This window comes from Nicotiana sylvestris, chromosome 11 (assembly GCF_000393655.2).
Source record: "Nicotiana sylvestris chromosome 11, ASM39365v2, whole genome shotgun sequence".
Taxonomy (NCBI): domain Eukaryota; kingdom Viridiplantae; phylum Streptophyta; class Magnoliopsida; order Solanales; family Solanaceae; genus Nicotiana; species Nicotiana sylvestris.
This window is the reverse complement of record NC_091067.1, coordinates 92,980,226-92,996,656: the sequence shown is the minus strand read 5'-3', so window position 1 is coordinate 92,996,656 and position 16,431 is coordinate 92,980,226. Positions and strand designations below refer to the sequence as shown.

The following is a 16,431-nucleotide window of genomic DNA, read 5'->3' as shown; positions in this document are numbered from 1 at the left end:
ATAGCACGGTCTAGCCAATTTTCGGACTGGTCATTCAAAAATAGCCAATGTTTGCCAAGTCAATGAAAAATAGCTACTATTTTGCTGAAAAAGAGACTGATCTAGCATAATATACTAGAGTTCGGTACACCTGTATATGAACTTCCAGTATATTATGTTGGACCGGTATACTTTGCTGGTTCCAGTATAATATACTGGAGACTGTAGCACCGGTGCTCCAAACTCCAGTATATTATATTGGACCGGTATATTATACTAAACTCCAGTATATTAGACTGGAGTTCTAGTATAATTTACTGGAACTCCAGTATATTATGCTGGAGTATTTTTTCGAATTTTGAACATTATTTTCGTTCAGATTTATCTTTACATGAAAAGTGGCTAAATTTCGATTACTTTTGAAACTGTGGCTATTTTTGAATGACCACTTGTAAATATGGCTATTTTTGAATTTCTCCCCAAACGGGATTTTCAAGACTACTATTGGGATGAACCATACTTTTTCCGAATATGTACAGATGGTATGATTAGAAGATGTATACTAGAGGAGGAACAAATGAAAATTCTTGGGGCTTGTCATTATTCGCCTTATGGTGGTCATCATGGTGGAGCAAGAACAGGGGCCAAAGTATTAAGTTGCTATTTCAATTAGCCCACTCTCTACAAGGATGCTAGTGATCTTGTCAAGTATTGTGATGAATGTCAAAGGGACGGTGGAATCACAAAGAAAAATGAAATGCCCCTCATCACCATCTTAGAGATTGACTTTTCGATGTGTGGGGTATTGACTTCATGGATCCTTTCGTGAGGTCTTGTGGAAATACTTACATCTTGGTCGTGATTGATTATGTGTCCAAATGGGTTGAGGCCGTTGCTTTGCCCAACAATGAAGCGAGAAGTGTGGTGGCATTTTTGAAGAAGAACATCTTTACAAAATTTGGTACTCCAAGGGCTATCATAAGTGATGGGGGATCACAGTTTTGCAACAAAGCTTTCGATACCTTACTCTCCAAGTAGGGTGTCACTCATAAAGTCATGACCCTATATCACCCTCAAGCAAGTGGTCAAGTGAATGTCTCTAACCGGAAATCAAGAGTATTTTGTCTAAAGCAGTGAATGCCAACCGGACGGATTGGTCAAAGAAACTTGATGATGCTTTGTGGGCTTATATGACGTCTTACAAAACATCGATTAGAATGTCTCTATAACGGTTAGTGTTCAGGAAAGTTTGTCATCTTCCGGTAGAACTTGAGCACAAAGCCATGTGGGCTTTGAAGAAGTTGAATCTTGAGTGGGATGTCGCCGCCAACTTAAGGGTGGCACAATTGAATGAGCTAGATGAGTTCTGGTACCATGCATATACAAGTTCATCCTTATACAAGGAGAAGATGAAGTACCTCCCTGACAAGTACATTTGGAACAAGGAGTTTAAAGAAGGTGATCTTTTGTTGTTGTTCAATTCTGGGTTACGGATGTTTTCGGGAAAGTTGAAGTCTAAATGGATTGGCCCATTTGAGGTTGTGGGTGTGAAACCCTTTGGTGCATTGGACTTGAAAAATAAAAATTATGAGGTGTTTAGAGTCAATGGTCACCGGTTGAAGCATTATCTGGGAAAAGTTGATGATGTCCACGTCGTGGCAGTTCTTCACTTCAACTGAGAATGGAAATCTGCGTCGTATCGCGACGTTAAATCAGGCGCTTCTTGGAAGGCAACCCGTATATCTTTTTCTTTTTTTCTTCTTTGTATGTCTTCTTTTGTGCTAACTGGTTTTGAAGTGTGCTGCAGGAATGAGTGTGCTTTGTAGGGACTATACTCAGAAAAATTGGCTAAGTATGGTAAAAGTAATGACTGCACATTTATTGCGCGAACCACATAAATTTGAGTGCCACAGTAGAAAGAGATCTGCAGCCGCACAATTTTTGTGTGGACCGAAAAACTGGATGATAAAAAGTTCACTCTCTGAAGTTTGCCTATCAAAGAAATGGCCAAAGTGCGGCCACACAAGAAAATGTGTTGGAACATGTTCTTTAGGTAAAAGAGTGCAGACCGCACATAAAATCGTGCGGCCGCACTCGTCTCTTGAACCTTGGGAAAATTGTGTTTAGTATAAATAGTACCCTTCTCTACTGTTGAAACTTTACATTCTCTAAAATTTAGAGCAAAGGCAAAAATAGTGCACTCATCTGTTTCACGCACCTGTCACTCAATTCATTATCTTGATTCTTCCTTAGTATCACTTCATTACCGGTATGTTCAATTCATCTTTGAATTTTTTCAATTTTCTTAATTTTGCTCACAATTAGTTTAGTATCTTTAGACCTAATGTCAAATTCATCATCATGTGAGCTTAAATTTGTGTAGGTAACTTCCTATTTGCTATTTGGGGGATCGGTAAACTGTTTATCATGTTTAATTGGTATTACCATGTCCAATTTATGCTTAAAGTTATAAACCCTAAGTTCTGCCCGATTTGTTTTTGAATTGTGCGGTCAGCAGATTGTTAATCTAAGGAAATTTCGCGTGAATTGATTGTGCGGTCCGCACTCCAAATTGTGTGGTCCGCAGAAATTGAACTACAGCCGCAAAAAATTATGTGCGGCCGCAGATCAAGCATTTCTCTTTCTTTAGATAGTTGTAAGTTCTGATATGTAATTGTGCAGTCTCACCGAATATTGTGCGGGCCTCACTTCAACTGTGTGGTCCGCACATTCCCATCTACGGTCGCACTGAAAATGTGTGGACCTCACTTCTTTACCCTGCATCTGGCTTTGTCTGCAACTATCTACAACTGTCTGATACTATGAGTTTGAACTATAACTGATCTTTGTTTCTATGTATTGCAGAAAATGGTTAGATCACAGGGACGATATGATACATCTAAAGGGAGGGGTGAATCCTCATGAGGCCGAGGCAAGAGTAACCTACCACTCTCCGTGCAAAGAGTGATAGCTAAGAAAGCGACAGCCAGGAGAACCCCGGAACCTGCTGAATCTAGTTCGTATGTCCCGTCTAGGGAAGCATTAGAGGGCAATTCACTGCAAGAACAACCTGATGCACAGTCTCAGCCAAGGCAACTTCCGGGGAGGTTTTAGCTCCGGGATGAGCCTTCCACCTCAGCAAGCACTTCTGAGGGTTCAGAAGATGACAGTCAGGGTTCAGAGCCCTCTTCCTCACATGCCTCCAATGCCTCAGTTACAGTTGATAATGATGATGATGTTCCGGATGACAATCAAGGGGGTGATACCCGAGTTACCAGACTTGAGAGTTCGAAGAAGAAGGAGGTTTGAGAAGACAGATTCATGAGCCTGACTGCTTTCAACAGGTTCCGAGAGTGGTGGCCTCAGAGATCGCTCACAGTTGAGTGCCAGTTTGTTTTGAAAGATTTGGACAAATACAACCTGAATGTGGCAAGACAGCTTTGGGAGAGAAAAAAATGGACATGGTTCACTCAAAGCGTGGTGGATTCCAAGGAGCACTTAGTCCAAAAATTCTACACCAATGTGGCGCATGTCAAGAAGGGGACTAAGGTGACTAAAGTGAGGAACTTGAAACTCAGATTTGATCAAACATCCCTGAATACATATTTGGGGCTCGAGGATGTGGAGCCGATGCAATATTTGGAGAAGTTTGCACTGGGTGATGCAGCTCGCCCATGGCTAGCGGAGATTTTGGCAACTCTAGGACCACCACTACCATGGATCACAGCAGGGGTTCTTATTCAGCGGAACACCCTCAACTTTGAAGCAAAAGGGTGGAAGACCTTTATGTGCAATAGAATAGACCCAAGCCAGAATGAGAACAATCTACTAGTCCCAAAGGTAGTTCTTGTGTCCTCCATCATGATCGAGTACCCAATCAATGTGGGTGCCATTATGTCGGTCAACATGTATTTGGTTGGCAGGAAGGGTGATAGCTCCTACCCATATCCCAACACCATTACATAGTATCTTACGGATACAGGAGTGGAGTCAAAGCAATTTGACACAAAAGTTTGGGCAAAGAAGCCCTTCACATGGTACTTCCTAAAGGACCCGAGGAACCCAAAGAACAAGGGTCAGCCGACTACTACCGTGGGCCAGTCTGATGAGCCTTCTGTGGTAGCTACAGATTCAACTGACATGCCTACCACTGCAGTCGGTCCTTCTAGCAGTACAAATGCCATTCCTCCACCTCCATCTTCTGGGCCATCAACATTAGTCTCATCCACTTCTACTCTAAAGATAGTGCCTACACCAGCTCATCCACTTTCTGCACTGCAAGTCTCAACAACTAGATGCAGACAACTACTGCAAAGCTGTCTGACCTATTTAGTGTGGTTGCAGCACAGTCTTCTACCCCAGCACCCTAGATTTCTCCCATAGTGGATGACACTTTGAAGAAGATTATGGAGAACCAGAAGACCATCATGGACATCCTGGTGGCACATGGAACAGCAATTGAGGAGCTTGGGAAGCAGGTGAAGAAGATAAGGAAATCCCCGGCCTCAAAGAAGTCATTTGACAGGTTGAGACGAGAGGTGACTAGGATAGCAGCAACTGGTGACCTTCCATTTGATTTGTTGATGGAGACAGCTCCAGTAGCACCAGAAGAACCAGCTAGCCAGTCTGAGGAGCCAGACCTTGCTACCCACATTGCTGAGCGGTGATGTTCACCAACCCAGCTACTCCCCGAGCAGAGGATGATGAGATCCAGTTGGAGGAGCCTGAGAAAGGTGATGCTGCTATGGACACGAAGACCACATAGGGAGTCATCTCTATTCTTTCCCTTCCTTGTTTTTATTTTGTTAAGCATTGGGGACAATGCTTATTCTTATTCGGGAAGAGAGGGTGGAGTTTATTTGATTTGATGACATTTGACATTGGCCTGTGATAACTGATAACATTTTCTTTTCCTTTTTATTTATGTGCATATTCTTCTCTCTTTATTGATGTATATATTTTCTTTCTTCCTCTCTCATTTTGTATATTCATTTATGCTTTCTATAGTTTACTTTATAGCTTCTTTATTTTGCTATCTTAGTAGTCAATATTTAGTCTAATAGCTTCTTATTTGCTTTAATAGCTTCTTTTTAATTTAGTAGTTTCTTTTCATGTTTAAGTGAGTCTTTGGTTTTCTTAATGTCACGGTTCTTTCCAAAGGTGGTTTTTGTGCCAACCGGGTGACTCTTCCCAATGATGGATGGTGTGACAACCCTCTTAAGGGATTGAGTCCGTTTTTGATATTTAGGTAAGAATAATAGTAATAATGAATAAGAGGACCTAATTGAGTCAAACTAGAAGAGTCAAGCGTACCAACACACTTAACTACGTACTTATGATTAAAAACAAGTTCTTGAAAAGAAATAGCTCTAGTTAGTGACCTTTAGACTCTTGTGTTGACTTAAGTAATCATCGAGTGATTCGGTCGAAACATTAGTGATTTTCAATCATGAATATGGTTGTTGTGGGACCTCGACTCTATCCTCTTTAACAATCCAGCTGTGTGAGAAGTGAGATTTTTTTTTTGCAAGTCCAAGTACCCTTGTGAAGGGTCTAGAACTTGCCCCAAATGTATTTCTAGGCGAAATTTTAAGTTTTACTTGGTTTGAGAAGTGATTGTAGGCTCTCCTTGACCCGCTTAAAATTTCCCATGGCCCACCAATGTTGCTATCCCTAGCAACCCATTTGAGCCTAAGACCTTTCTTATTTGATAACCACGTTACAAGCCGTTGCCCGTTTTGTAGTGATTCTCTTTTGGCACCCGAGCTTTCCTTAACTCTCTTGAGAAACAATTGGCTAAAACATAAGATTGCGGGAGAGACGAGGAGTTTGAAAGTGGTATCAAGGCAAAAAAAGAGAAAAGAAATGAAGAAAAGGAAAGGCAAGAAAAAGAAAGAAAGAACAAAAGAAAAATGCAAAAAAAAAACTGAATAAGTTGAGGAGTTGAAGAGATTCAAAGAAAAGTAATGATGCAAAATATGGAGAAAACAAAGAAGGAGAATGAATATCATGACCAAGAAAGAGTGATGTTAAGTCTCTCTAGTTCCTCTAAGGAAAAAGAAAATGCCTCAAACAGTCGGCAAAACATGAGCCAAAAAGAAAAAATAGAGTGTTTAAGGAAAGATGAACCCGTTCTATTCCAACAACCTACCTTAGTCCAAAAGCCTTTATTACATTCCGAAAAATCCCTACGTGATTTCAAGTCGAGTGAACTTACATTAATGGTGATTTACATGAGGGGCAAGCATATGGTACTTAGAGCCGTACTTGTGACATTCTTTTGAGATCGATGAGCGAACTTTTCACAAATCCTTGAATTGGATGCTACATTCTTAAGTGAGATATGCTAGCGGAGAGTAGAGGAGGAGGAGTTTGGGATCCACAATGACCTACATGAAAGAGCGAGCTTCCTTGATGAATAAAGTCAACTCTTGATGCTCAAGTGTCACATTAGAACTATTGGTGCATAAAATTCAAATCATTGCCTTGTTGATAATTCATAAGTGTTGTGGGTAATTATTGGTCCCAATTGATGTGTGTTTGATACACCTTAGATTAGTTGGAATAGCTCTTAACTTGTGGAGGTAAGAATTACCTTATTTGCTTGAGGACAAGCAAAAGCTTATGTTTGGGGGAGTTGATAAGTGGGAATTTTGACTACTTATTAGCGCTTTTTTACTTTCGTTTTAGTCCAAAAGTGTTTAATTATATTCGCCAAAACTAATGAAATATGCTTAATTGCATGAGTATTGTAAAATGAGCCACAGAGATGAAATCCAACTCAAGAAGGAGTGATCTGAACTCAAGGACAAAAATAGGCACAAAAGCTCAAGTGTAGACCATAGAATTCCATCTGCGGACGCAGATTGTGAAAGAAATCCATTAGAGACCAAGTGCAATATGCGGACCGCACAATTATTGTGCGGCCACAGAAGCTACCCTAAGAGCAGAAGTTCAGAGAGTGTGCATATGAAGTTCAAAGGAAGTGCGGACCGCACATTTATTGTGTGGCCGCAGAAGTCAGCCACGCGGCCGAACCAGGATTTTTGCAGACTACAGAACATAAGAGATACGTCCGCATTCCAGAATTGTGCGGCCGCAAATTCCACTCATGTCATGTCTGAAGAAAAGTGCGAACCACACATGGAATTGTGCGGCCGCAGAACCTCCGAAAGGGCATTTTTGTCCGAAATTTTCAGCTTTGTATAAATAGACTAGTTTCACGAAATTAGGTCAAGTTTTGAATATTAAAACTCCCGTAGTTGTTTTTCCTTACTGGTTTAGGCCACTTTAGCTTACTTTGGTGATTTAACATTGGATTTTTATCTTTTAATATGAGTTTTATCATCTGTTCTACATTGTTTTCTTCTATACCCATTATGAGTAGCTAGATTTTTAACTTGGGTTGTGACCCAACCCTAGTGTGTAAACCTAGTGTTTAATTTTATGGCTTGTTTATGGTTGGGTGTTTATTATTTAACCTTGTTCTTACTTTTATTTGTAGAATTAATGGTTGCAAACATTAGTTCATGCATATTTGACTTGGTCTCTACTTGAGAAAGAGAGACTTAGTCTAGAAAAACTTGGCTAACAACAATTTGGGATGAAATCAAGAGATTGATAGTCCCAATTAAAGGGTTGAACCTAGAGATAGTAAAACCCAACTTGAGTATTTTATCAACCGTTTTGTTCAATACCCATTTGGACTTGAGAAAGCCAAATTGGGCAAAATCACTCTCTTACCGAAAGGTATTGAGTGGCTACTTGAGTGTTGATAGCTATAATATGCCCCGACCAACAAAACAAGCTTTAAAGTTTACAACTCGTTAGGCAAACACCTAGGTAAAGGCCATAGTCCTAGGCCTTTTACATCATTTGAAAACAAAAACAAAAACACAATCTCTTAGTTTCAATTAATTGTATTGCAATCTTAGTTTAATTTAGACCTAGAAACAATCATATTTGTCGACGTGCAATCTAAGATAGTTCAAACTCATTCACCACAATATATACTCCTGAACCTCATTCATATAGCTCCTTGTGGAATTTGACCCCGACTCTTTGTTGGATATTACTATTGCATCGATCGTTTCATAACATCGAATAGAGGTGTGACTTAGACGAGATCAATCACAAAAAGACATTCTAATACACCAAAGGAAGTACACTCTAGAGCTGATTTCTGAGCTTGGACTGGGAGCTCTAAAACCTACAGCAACACCTATTGAAGCCACCAACAAACTGACCACTAAGGAGTATGATGAACATACTAGCAGCTCTAATGCAATTGATGATGGATTGTTAATAGGCATCAGCCAGTATCAAAGATTACTGGGGAAACTACTTTACTTAACTGTCACAAGGCCAGACATAGCATATAGTGTTTAGACACTAAGCCAGTTTTGTGCAGAAACCGAAAAAATCACATTTGGAAGCTACTCAAAGTGTGGTTAGATATGTGAAGAACCAACCAGGTCAAGGCATACCATTGTCTAGCAAATAGAGAAACACTATCACTGCATATTGTGATGCAGACTAGGCAACTTGCCCTATCACAAGGAAGTCAGTAACAGGCTTATTCATCAAGTATGGTGATTCCCTAATATCCTGGAAGTCAAACAAACAAAGCACCATTTCTAGGAGCTCTGCAGAATATGAGTACAGAAGCATTGCATCAACTGTAGCTGAATTGGTGTGGATACTTGGTCTGTTCAAAGACATTGGTATAGAAGTTGGCCTCCCCGTGAACATCTACACTAACAGTAAAGCAGCAATTCAAATAGTTGTCAACCCAGTATTTCACGAACGACCAAACACATTGAAATAGACCTTTTTTATAAGGGAGAAGATACAAAATGGTCTGGTACAAACAGAATATGTAGCTACAAAGGAACAGTTAGCAGTAATTCTAAACAAAGGTCTACCACGAGTGCAACACGAGTATTTGTTGTCCAAGCTAGGTGTACTTGATGTCTTTCTACCACATAGTCTGAGGGGGAGTGTTGAGACAAAAGATGTAACTTGAATGCAGGGGTAGTTTAGTTTATTTATGTGTTAGCAGATTAGTGTATTAGTTAGTTAGTTAGTTAATTATACATGTGATTGGTTAGTGAGGTGGTTAGAGTAGTTAGTAAAGCCTTATATATACATAGCTTGTACAAGTAATGAATACAGAGCATTCATTTCTCACTACTGTTACATTCATCTTCATGCTCCTCTTCTCTTCTCTCTTCTCCCTCGTTAATTAGGGTTTTCATCTCTTCTCAAACCTCCATTTCATCAGACACTAATTAAATATGCATTTGGATAATATTTAAGTTGAAATTAAAAGAGAAAATATTTGAAGATGAAATTGAAAAAAAGTTTGTGAAAGTTGAAATTGTATTTGAACTCTTCATTTGAAAGTTAAAAATAGAGAGTACAAGTCGAGGAGTTGAAAAACTTCACCAGAAATGCACCTTCAAAATTCCTCTTCCAACTCCTACCATTAAATGGTTAGTAGTTCAACCAAATGTAGCCAGGCTGTTTTGCAGATCAACCCTTTTTTTCTTTTTTTTTTTTACTGAAAAGTTCCGAATAAAATACTCCCTAACAAAGCAACTATGTACTCAGGGTTCGACCTTATGTTAGTTAAGAATGAAGGTAACCCTCATATCCCTAGAGATGCTTTAGGGTAGGCGGCCTACATCACATCATATCCCTAGAGATTCTTTAGGGTTGGCGGCCTACATCTTATCCCTTTAGGCCAGACCCTGCGTGAACGCGGAATGCTTTGTGCACCGGCCTGGCTTTATTCTTTTGGATGATGAAGCAAAGCCAAAGTAACATTAGCTTAGCCAACACATTTTGAGTACATGAATTGGCAACATACAGAGATTGTTGGAACACCTGTAACTTCTTTTTTAACATGAAATTTTCGTTCATTACCACTCTCCGTCCATAATAGCTCTCAATTTTCTCCTGTTAGTCTGCTTTTGTTTTTATCTTCTCCTGAGAATTCTATCCCGCGTGTTAAAAAAAGTTGAGATTATCTATGCACTAAACTGTGCGCGAATAAAAAACAGAGCTAACAGATCATCAATCAATCATGTTAAACGATGGAGTACAGTACACATGTAGGTCACAGGACATGACAGTGCAGCCACATCAGTGTTCTCTACTACACTAAAAAAACTAAATAGAAGCATGTTTCCTTTATAATCCCTTGGCCTTGCTATACAGAATAAATCATACAACCCGAGCCTGAATCACATTTCCAGGAAGTCAAGATGATGATATCCTTTATGACTAGCAAATACCTAAAACTACAAACCCACAAGTAGTGACGACCGAGGAAATTAAGAGAATGAGCTTTTTGTATACCATAAGGCTGTAATTTAATGTGAAACATGACACATCATACATTACATTTAAAAACAAGCATGTGCCTTGCATGGTCGTACGTACATGGTTCTCATATAATCAACCAAGCTTCTGTTAAATCTTGAATCTTAAAGCATCCATACAATCTCAGAACCGAGGAGACAAGGTGGTGAGTTTACACTGGCGACAATTATCTAAAACCAAGGAGGAGATATTTCGTCACTGGCAGAAATTTTTAAACCACAACTACATAGCTAGAAAAGATATGTGGGGAGAATGCAGTTTTTCAAAGTTAATAAACTTACAACAATCTGCAGAATAGTTAACAGAGAGATAGTTGGGAATTCTAGCTTCTCTGCAACTCAACTTGTTCTTTTTTGCAAGAACAGGCACCATAGACTGTTATTCAAGCAACAGACGTCTAGGAGAAAGTCATTCCTTCTACTGATAAGTAATTTAGGAGTAATCATATCCAAGATGCTTTCTTAAAATTTAGAGTGTGTGCTTCGGATATGTATTTTGGCAAACATAAAAATAACATGCATAACGCATATGGAACGGAAAGAATAGCAACTTCTTCTCAAATGACAAACTGACAACTGATATTTCGCGTACTGATAAAAACAGGATATTTTGGAAAAATACCTGACTTTTGGTAACCCTAAGGATGGAAATATGGAACAAATACAATATTTCATAAAACTTGTACAGTGGTTCTAAAATTCCAAAACAAATAAAGAATAGCGATGGACTTCAGTTGAAGGCTAATCCTTTCTTCTATTCACCAATGGCAACCAGACGTTCCACAAGTAGAACACACAAAGATTGTTTATAAAGTTATGCGGTGCTATATTCATTAACAGTCTATAACTCAATTGATCCTCTAAAACAAATGTGTGGTGCTACGTAATATGGAATATGAAAAGCACCCAAACCAAATACGAGAGCAACTACCTTCAGTGCAGGCTCTATCCTGTTTTCCCTCTTATTCTCCTATTCACCATCACAGAAAATAAATTCCACTGAGAAAACACATCATTCACAAAGATCAGACATGACGTTATGGCATGTTAAAAATGTTTGAATCATTTTATTCTTCTGATAACAACGGTTTCTAAACCACCTTGCGCACACATCTACTATTCTATCTAATACCTGCATCATCGCATTAACACAGGTACCAGCAACTCTGTCCATATGGGGAAAAATTGCATAATTCTTTTTACCTCTGTGATTCCAACTCTTGTTTCTCGTGGTGTTTATTGGGTCACACCCTTGGTCTAAAAGTTTGATTGATATACATTAGCATAATCAATTAGAGCAACATTCATCTATGGAGCATAACTTTTCCTACTGAACTTTCTTGCCCATACAGATAAACAGAGACCTCGACCTAGGATACACAAATAAACTTCAGCTAGCTAATCAAAACAACAGGACATGCAAAGGAAAGTAATGTAAATTGACTGTAACTTTAAGTCAAGAGTCTAAGCAGAAATCACCTGCTGATGTTCATATATGAATCCGTCTAGAATATAACTAGACTCAAGCAACTATTCTTTTATTTCATTGCCTAATTTATCTTCTTCATCTTTTCTTCATATAATTCAAAATTAAGTAATGTATACCAAAGTTAATAGCTTCCACCTTCCTCGAAAAAGTCATTTGTTGCTTAAAACTCTGTATTGGAACCGCCATAAACTCCATTTCAATTAAATTCAACTCTCTTTCTCGTCAGTACCAAAGAGCTTCATTCTCGACAAAGGCGTCTGCAGATAACCTTCCACTTCAAATTTTTTAGGAGAAAGCTCGCGATACTTTGCGAACTGCTCTCTAGCCTCTTTATTCCTATCAAGCAAACTGTAAATCATCCCTTTACAAAAGTAAGGCCTGAAATCTTTAGGATCCTCTTTTTCAAGCTCATCATAACTCCTCAATGCATCCTCAACATTCTTCTGCAAAAACTGTACTTGTGCCATTATAAACCTAACATCCCTACCTTCCTTAACTTTGTTCTCTTCCTCAGCTATCTTTAATGCTTCCTCTAACCTCTGAATCACTTTCACCCCTTCTCCACTCCTGTCCATCAGCAATGCATTCTCAAACAATGCCTCGAACGAGAGTGGATTCTTCGATAAGATCTCTTCAAAAACTTCCCTGGCTTCTTGTACCTTCCCCATTTCGTTTAACAACCTTGCCGTCAGGAACTTCCATTCGGTATTCTCCGGCTGGGCAGAGGATAATTTCTTCAGTATTTTCAGGCTCTCCTCGTCCTCCCCTGCCTCTAGTTTTTCCTGGAGGAGATTTTTCAATGTATCAATGGCTTCAGGACTGGATTCTAAAAACTGGGTCAGTGGAGAATCTTCTTCTTGTTGTTGCTCTTCCTGTTGTTGCTCTTCTAGTACAGCTGTTGGGGTTTCAGCTCTTGCCAATGGCGTGGCTACAGGGAATTTCCCCAAGGCCACTGCGGCAAAAACAGCGGCGACGCTGGCGGTTTTGAGGGTAGAGATTAATGGGTTTGAATTAGCATTGGTGGATGCCTTTAGGATAAGTCCTTTGTTGTGGGTCTTAGTAGCAGTTGTTGGGATAGGGAAAATGGAGGGACGGGATGGTAAATTGGGGTTAGCTGTGGAGGGGAAGAAGGATGAACCAAGAGACAAGGTGGAGTTCATGGTGGTGGTGGTGGTTCCGGCGGGGATGGGAAGGTCTCCGGCGGAGTTTTGGGGGTTGGGAGTAGGTTTTAGTGCTGCTGTAGGGTTTAGAGTTTCAAAATTAGGAAAAGGATAAGAGGTTAGGTGAGCAGGTGAGAGTTGTTGTATTATTCTCGTGAAGGAAATTGACGGAATGTGGAGTCTGATTTTGTCCTCTTTTGCAATTTTGAGAAAAAGAGAGCGACTTTGTAGCAATAAGGAATAAAGAGATGAAATGAATTAAGTAAACATACATAAATGTGGTTTCAATTTACCTACCTCTGGTCATTAATTATAAACTTAGAATAATTAGTCAAGTACATGTAAAAATTAAAAAATAAAATAAATAAGGTTCTTTCTCTCAAATAATCACATGCAAAAATCATCTTTCATTTTTGTAAGCGTGATTAGCACATTAGATGTAAGACGGAAAGGAAATTTCATGGATGAGGTAACAAATAAAGTGATGAAATACAAAAAAAGAAAAATACAATATTCCAAAAATCTAAGCAAAAAAGAAACTTTTTCCATGAGTATAGTTGAAATTGATTGAAAACATATATATAAATCAATATAAAAATTTGAGGAAGATTGAAGGTGATTTGGACTGGTTTTGTATCAAAATTCGTAATTAAATCGAGTTCAAAAAATTTTCTGCGACACATGTATCACGCATGTAATACATAGATATACATGTGATACATACTTGATACAAATATGATATATATGTGATACACAAATGATACACAGTGTGATACATATATCTTTTTTTCAATGTTCAATTTTTACTTCGAATTTTTAATTCAAACCACCTCAAAACTTCACCAAATCATCCCAAAACTGAGATTCAAGCTCCTTAAGATGTACCTAATCTATTCTAATAACACCCACTCAAAAGAAAGCAAAAATTTGATATTTTTTTGCTACAAATAGTTAATTGGCTAATATTAGTAATATTTTATGAATTAATCATTTTTTATAATGAGCTACTTATAAATGGATATAGCTGGTAGTTTTTCAATGAATTATAGGTGTGTCGCTATCCCCGAACCAACCTATCCGTCCATAGTGCTGTCAATTTGGACCGATCCAGTCCAGCCTTAACGGATTGGATAATTTAATAGCCCAGCCCAGCGCAACCCTTCATATTCAAGAGCCTACAAAATGCTAATCCAATCCAACCTTAAGCTACGATTTGCATCAGGTGGAGCCTGTTTAAGTAAAAAATTAACTACGGTGACCAGTTTTTGAAACGGCAATTAGAGTTTAGCCCGTATTTAAAATGTAATGAGAAAATAACTACACTTTAATGCGGAAAAAATATTTTGAATAAAAATAACCTACTAAAGCCACGAAAAACTCTAGCATGTATGATGTAGATCGAAGCTTTTACAAGTAAAACTCCAGGGGGCTATTCTAGAGTTCATAAATCCCCGTATAGGTGAAATCATAGAACACGGTTCTGGAGTTGAAAATATTAGCATATTATGCTGGAATTCTAGCTTTCAATATGAAATTTTAGTTCTAGCGAGGAAGTTGACAATGCAACAATTCAATTTTAATTTAGTTTGAGCACACTGTGACTTCTCTTTCTCCGGCATAATCCAAGGTAAAATTGATATATGAAAAAAGCACAATTTTTTTCTAGTCTTTTGCCAAGTACCAGTTTCGGTAATAATACAATTAAGCGGAGAACTAGCGGCTTTAATCTTGGAGAATAGCGTGGTGATGTTAAAGTTTTAATCTTCATTGTAGTTGGCATCTAAAATCTGCGAGTTTAAAGTGGCATATTTTCGTCCACTTCTTCGTCGCCGAATGTGGTGCTAGGGGTTACATGTTTTGAAATCCAACATACAATTTTTTGAATCATTAAATGTTTGAACCCCATGAATATTGTTGGATTTTAAATTTTTTAAAGGTTAGAACCCCATAAATCAATGTTGGATTTGGAACTCCAATACAGTAGGATAGAGTTCCACTTGTAAATTTTTCGAATTCCTGCACCGATTGCTCCACTTAATTCTGGGTCTTATTTTGGAGGTATTTTGTCCATAACTTTCTGTGTGAAAAAAGTGGCTAAATACTAATAATTCCCTATTTTCTAGTTTATCATGTTTTTAAATTTTTGGCCAGAGAAGGGAAAAATGTCTTTGCTTCTTCTTACTCCTCCACCTTCTTAGGTCATCCCGATAATAAATTATTTCCTTCGTCCCATTGATCGGTACGAAAAATTTTAATTTTTTTTTTAATAATTGTAGTTTAAAATATGTCAACAGAAAATTTGTGTGTTTTTAAACTTATTTCATTAAGGTAAAATAGGAATTATAAAAAAGATGATATTCTTTTTGAAATAAACTAAAATGAAAGTGTACCACAAAAATTCAAAAGGCGGGAATATAAAATAAGCAGTGCTAAGAGTTGTTCGTAATTAGGTTGTTAATGTTCCCGTTATTTATTAAAAATTAGTTTTGTAAACCAGGCAATTCAGTAGAATTGTTTACAAAAAGTTTCTCAAATATGAAAAAGGTCAAATATATCTTTGTACTATCGAAAAAGGTTTAAAAATACCCTCTGTTATACTCTTTTGTCATCTCAGCCCCTACCATTATACTATCATTCAAATACACCTCTCCATTGGACAGACTGACACGTGCCCTCATAGGATTAAAATGACCTACCTCCTTTTTTTCATCCTCCTTGTTTAGCCTCTACACATAACCCGACCCAAAGTTGCCTCTTTTGGAAAAAAAAAACATGAACGATAGACAATCTCATTTCACCTTGTATATCTTCCTTAGCAAATCCATTTTTGTCGATGACCTTATTCCAAAGAGGATTCATGATATAAAGAATTATGCTTTGTGCTTCGAGTTGACATGGGTTGGAGCAGGGGCGGATTTACCTTAGCCTAAGCGGTGTCACGTGACACAGCTTCGTCGAATTATTCTACTAATTATGTATATATGATTCAAATATAGAAATGAAACAATTTAAATAATATAAGTGACACAGCTTATTATTGTGGTCCTTGTAGCTCATGCGGTCAGAGACTGAGCTATTGTGCTTGAGGTCGCGTGTTCGAACCTGCAGCAGCATTTTTTAAATTTTTTTTGTGCCCATGCACAAAATAGACGTGACTGAAGGGGCATAAGTCACAATTGCAGATAGTAGCGACAGTAAATTAGTTTAAACGTGAAAGGATTCTGCTGCTTCCTTTTGTTTTTTTGGGTTGTATTTTTATATGTTGTACAAATTTACAGTAATTTTTTATTTGTTTAAATGGTGACACCGCTTATGTAAAATTCTGCGTACGCCACTGGGTTGGGGCGAATGCCTGTCAAACAAATTACAAGGTAAGTGTTGAGTCCAAAATAATATGCAAGCTTTTTAGAAGAAATGA

At 38.2% G+C, this 16,431-nt stretch overlaps 2 protein-coding genes across 2 annotated transcripts; one reads left to right on the top strand and one right to left on the bottom strand.

Annotated features, from left to right (window-relative positions):
- The first annotated feature begins 1,262 nt into the window (after positions 1 to 1,262).
- Positions 1,263 to 1,658, top strand: LOC138881332 (uncharacterized). Its single transcript, XM_070161548.1, has one exon. The coding sequence runs from the start codon at positions 1,263 to 1,265 to the stop codon at positions 1,656 to 1,658; it is 396 nt and encodes a 131-aa protein (XP_070017649.1).
- A 10,124-nt stretch (positions 1,659 to 11,782) lies between these two features.
- LOC104239016 (protein SLOW GREEN 1, chloroplastic) lies at positions 11,783 to 13,227 on the bottom strand. Its single transcript, XM_009793551.2, has one exon. The coding sequence runs from the start codon at positions 13,011 to 13,013 to the stop codon at positions 12,060 to 12,062; it is 954 nt and encodes a 317-aa protein (XP_009791853.1). The 5' UTR covers positions 13,014 to 13,227; the 3' UTR covers positions 11,783 to 12,059.
- Between the last annotated feature and the right edge of the window lie 3,204 nt (positions 13,228 to 16,431).

What these genes read in the sequence shown, in the direction of transcription:
- LOC138881332 (XM_070161548.1), top strand. Translation starts at nt 1,263, where the DNA reads ATGTGGGCTTTGAAGAAGTTGAATCTTGAGTGGGATGTCGCCGCCAAC.
- LOC104239016 (XM_009793551.2), bottom strand. Translation starts at nt 13,013, where the DNA reads ATGAACTCCACCTTGTCTCTTGGTTCATCCTTCTTCCCCTCCACAGCT.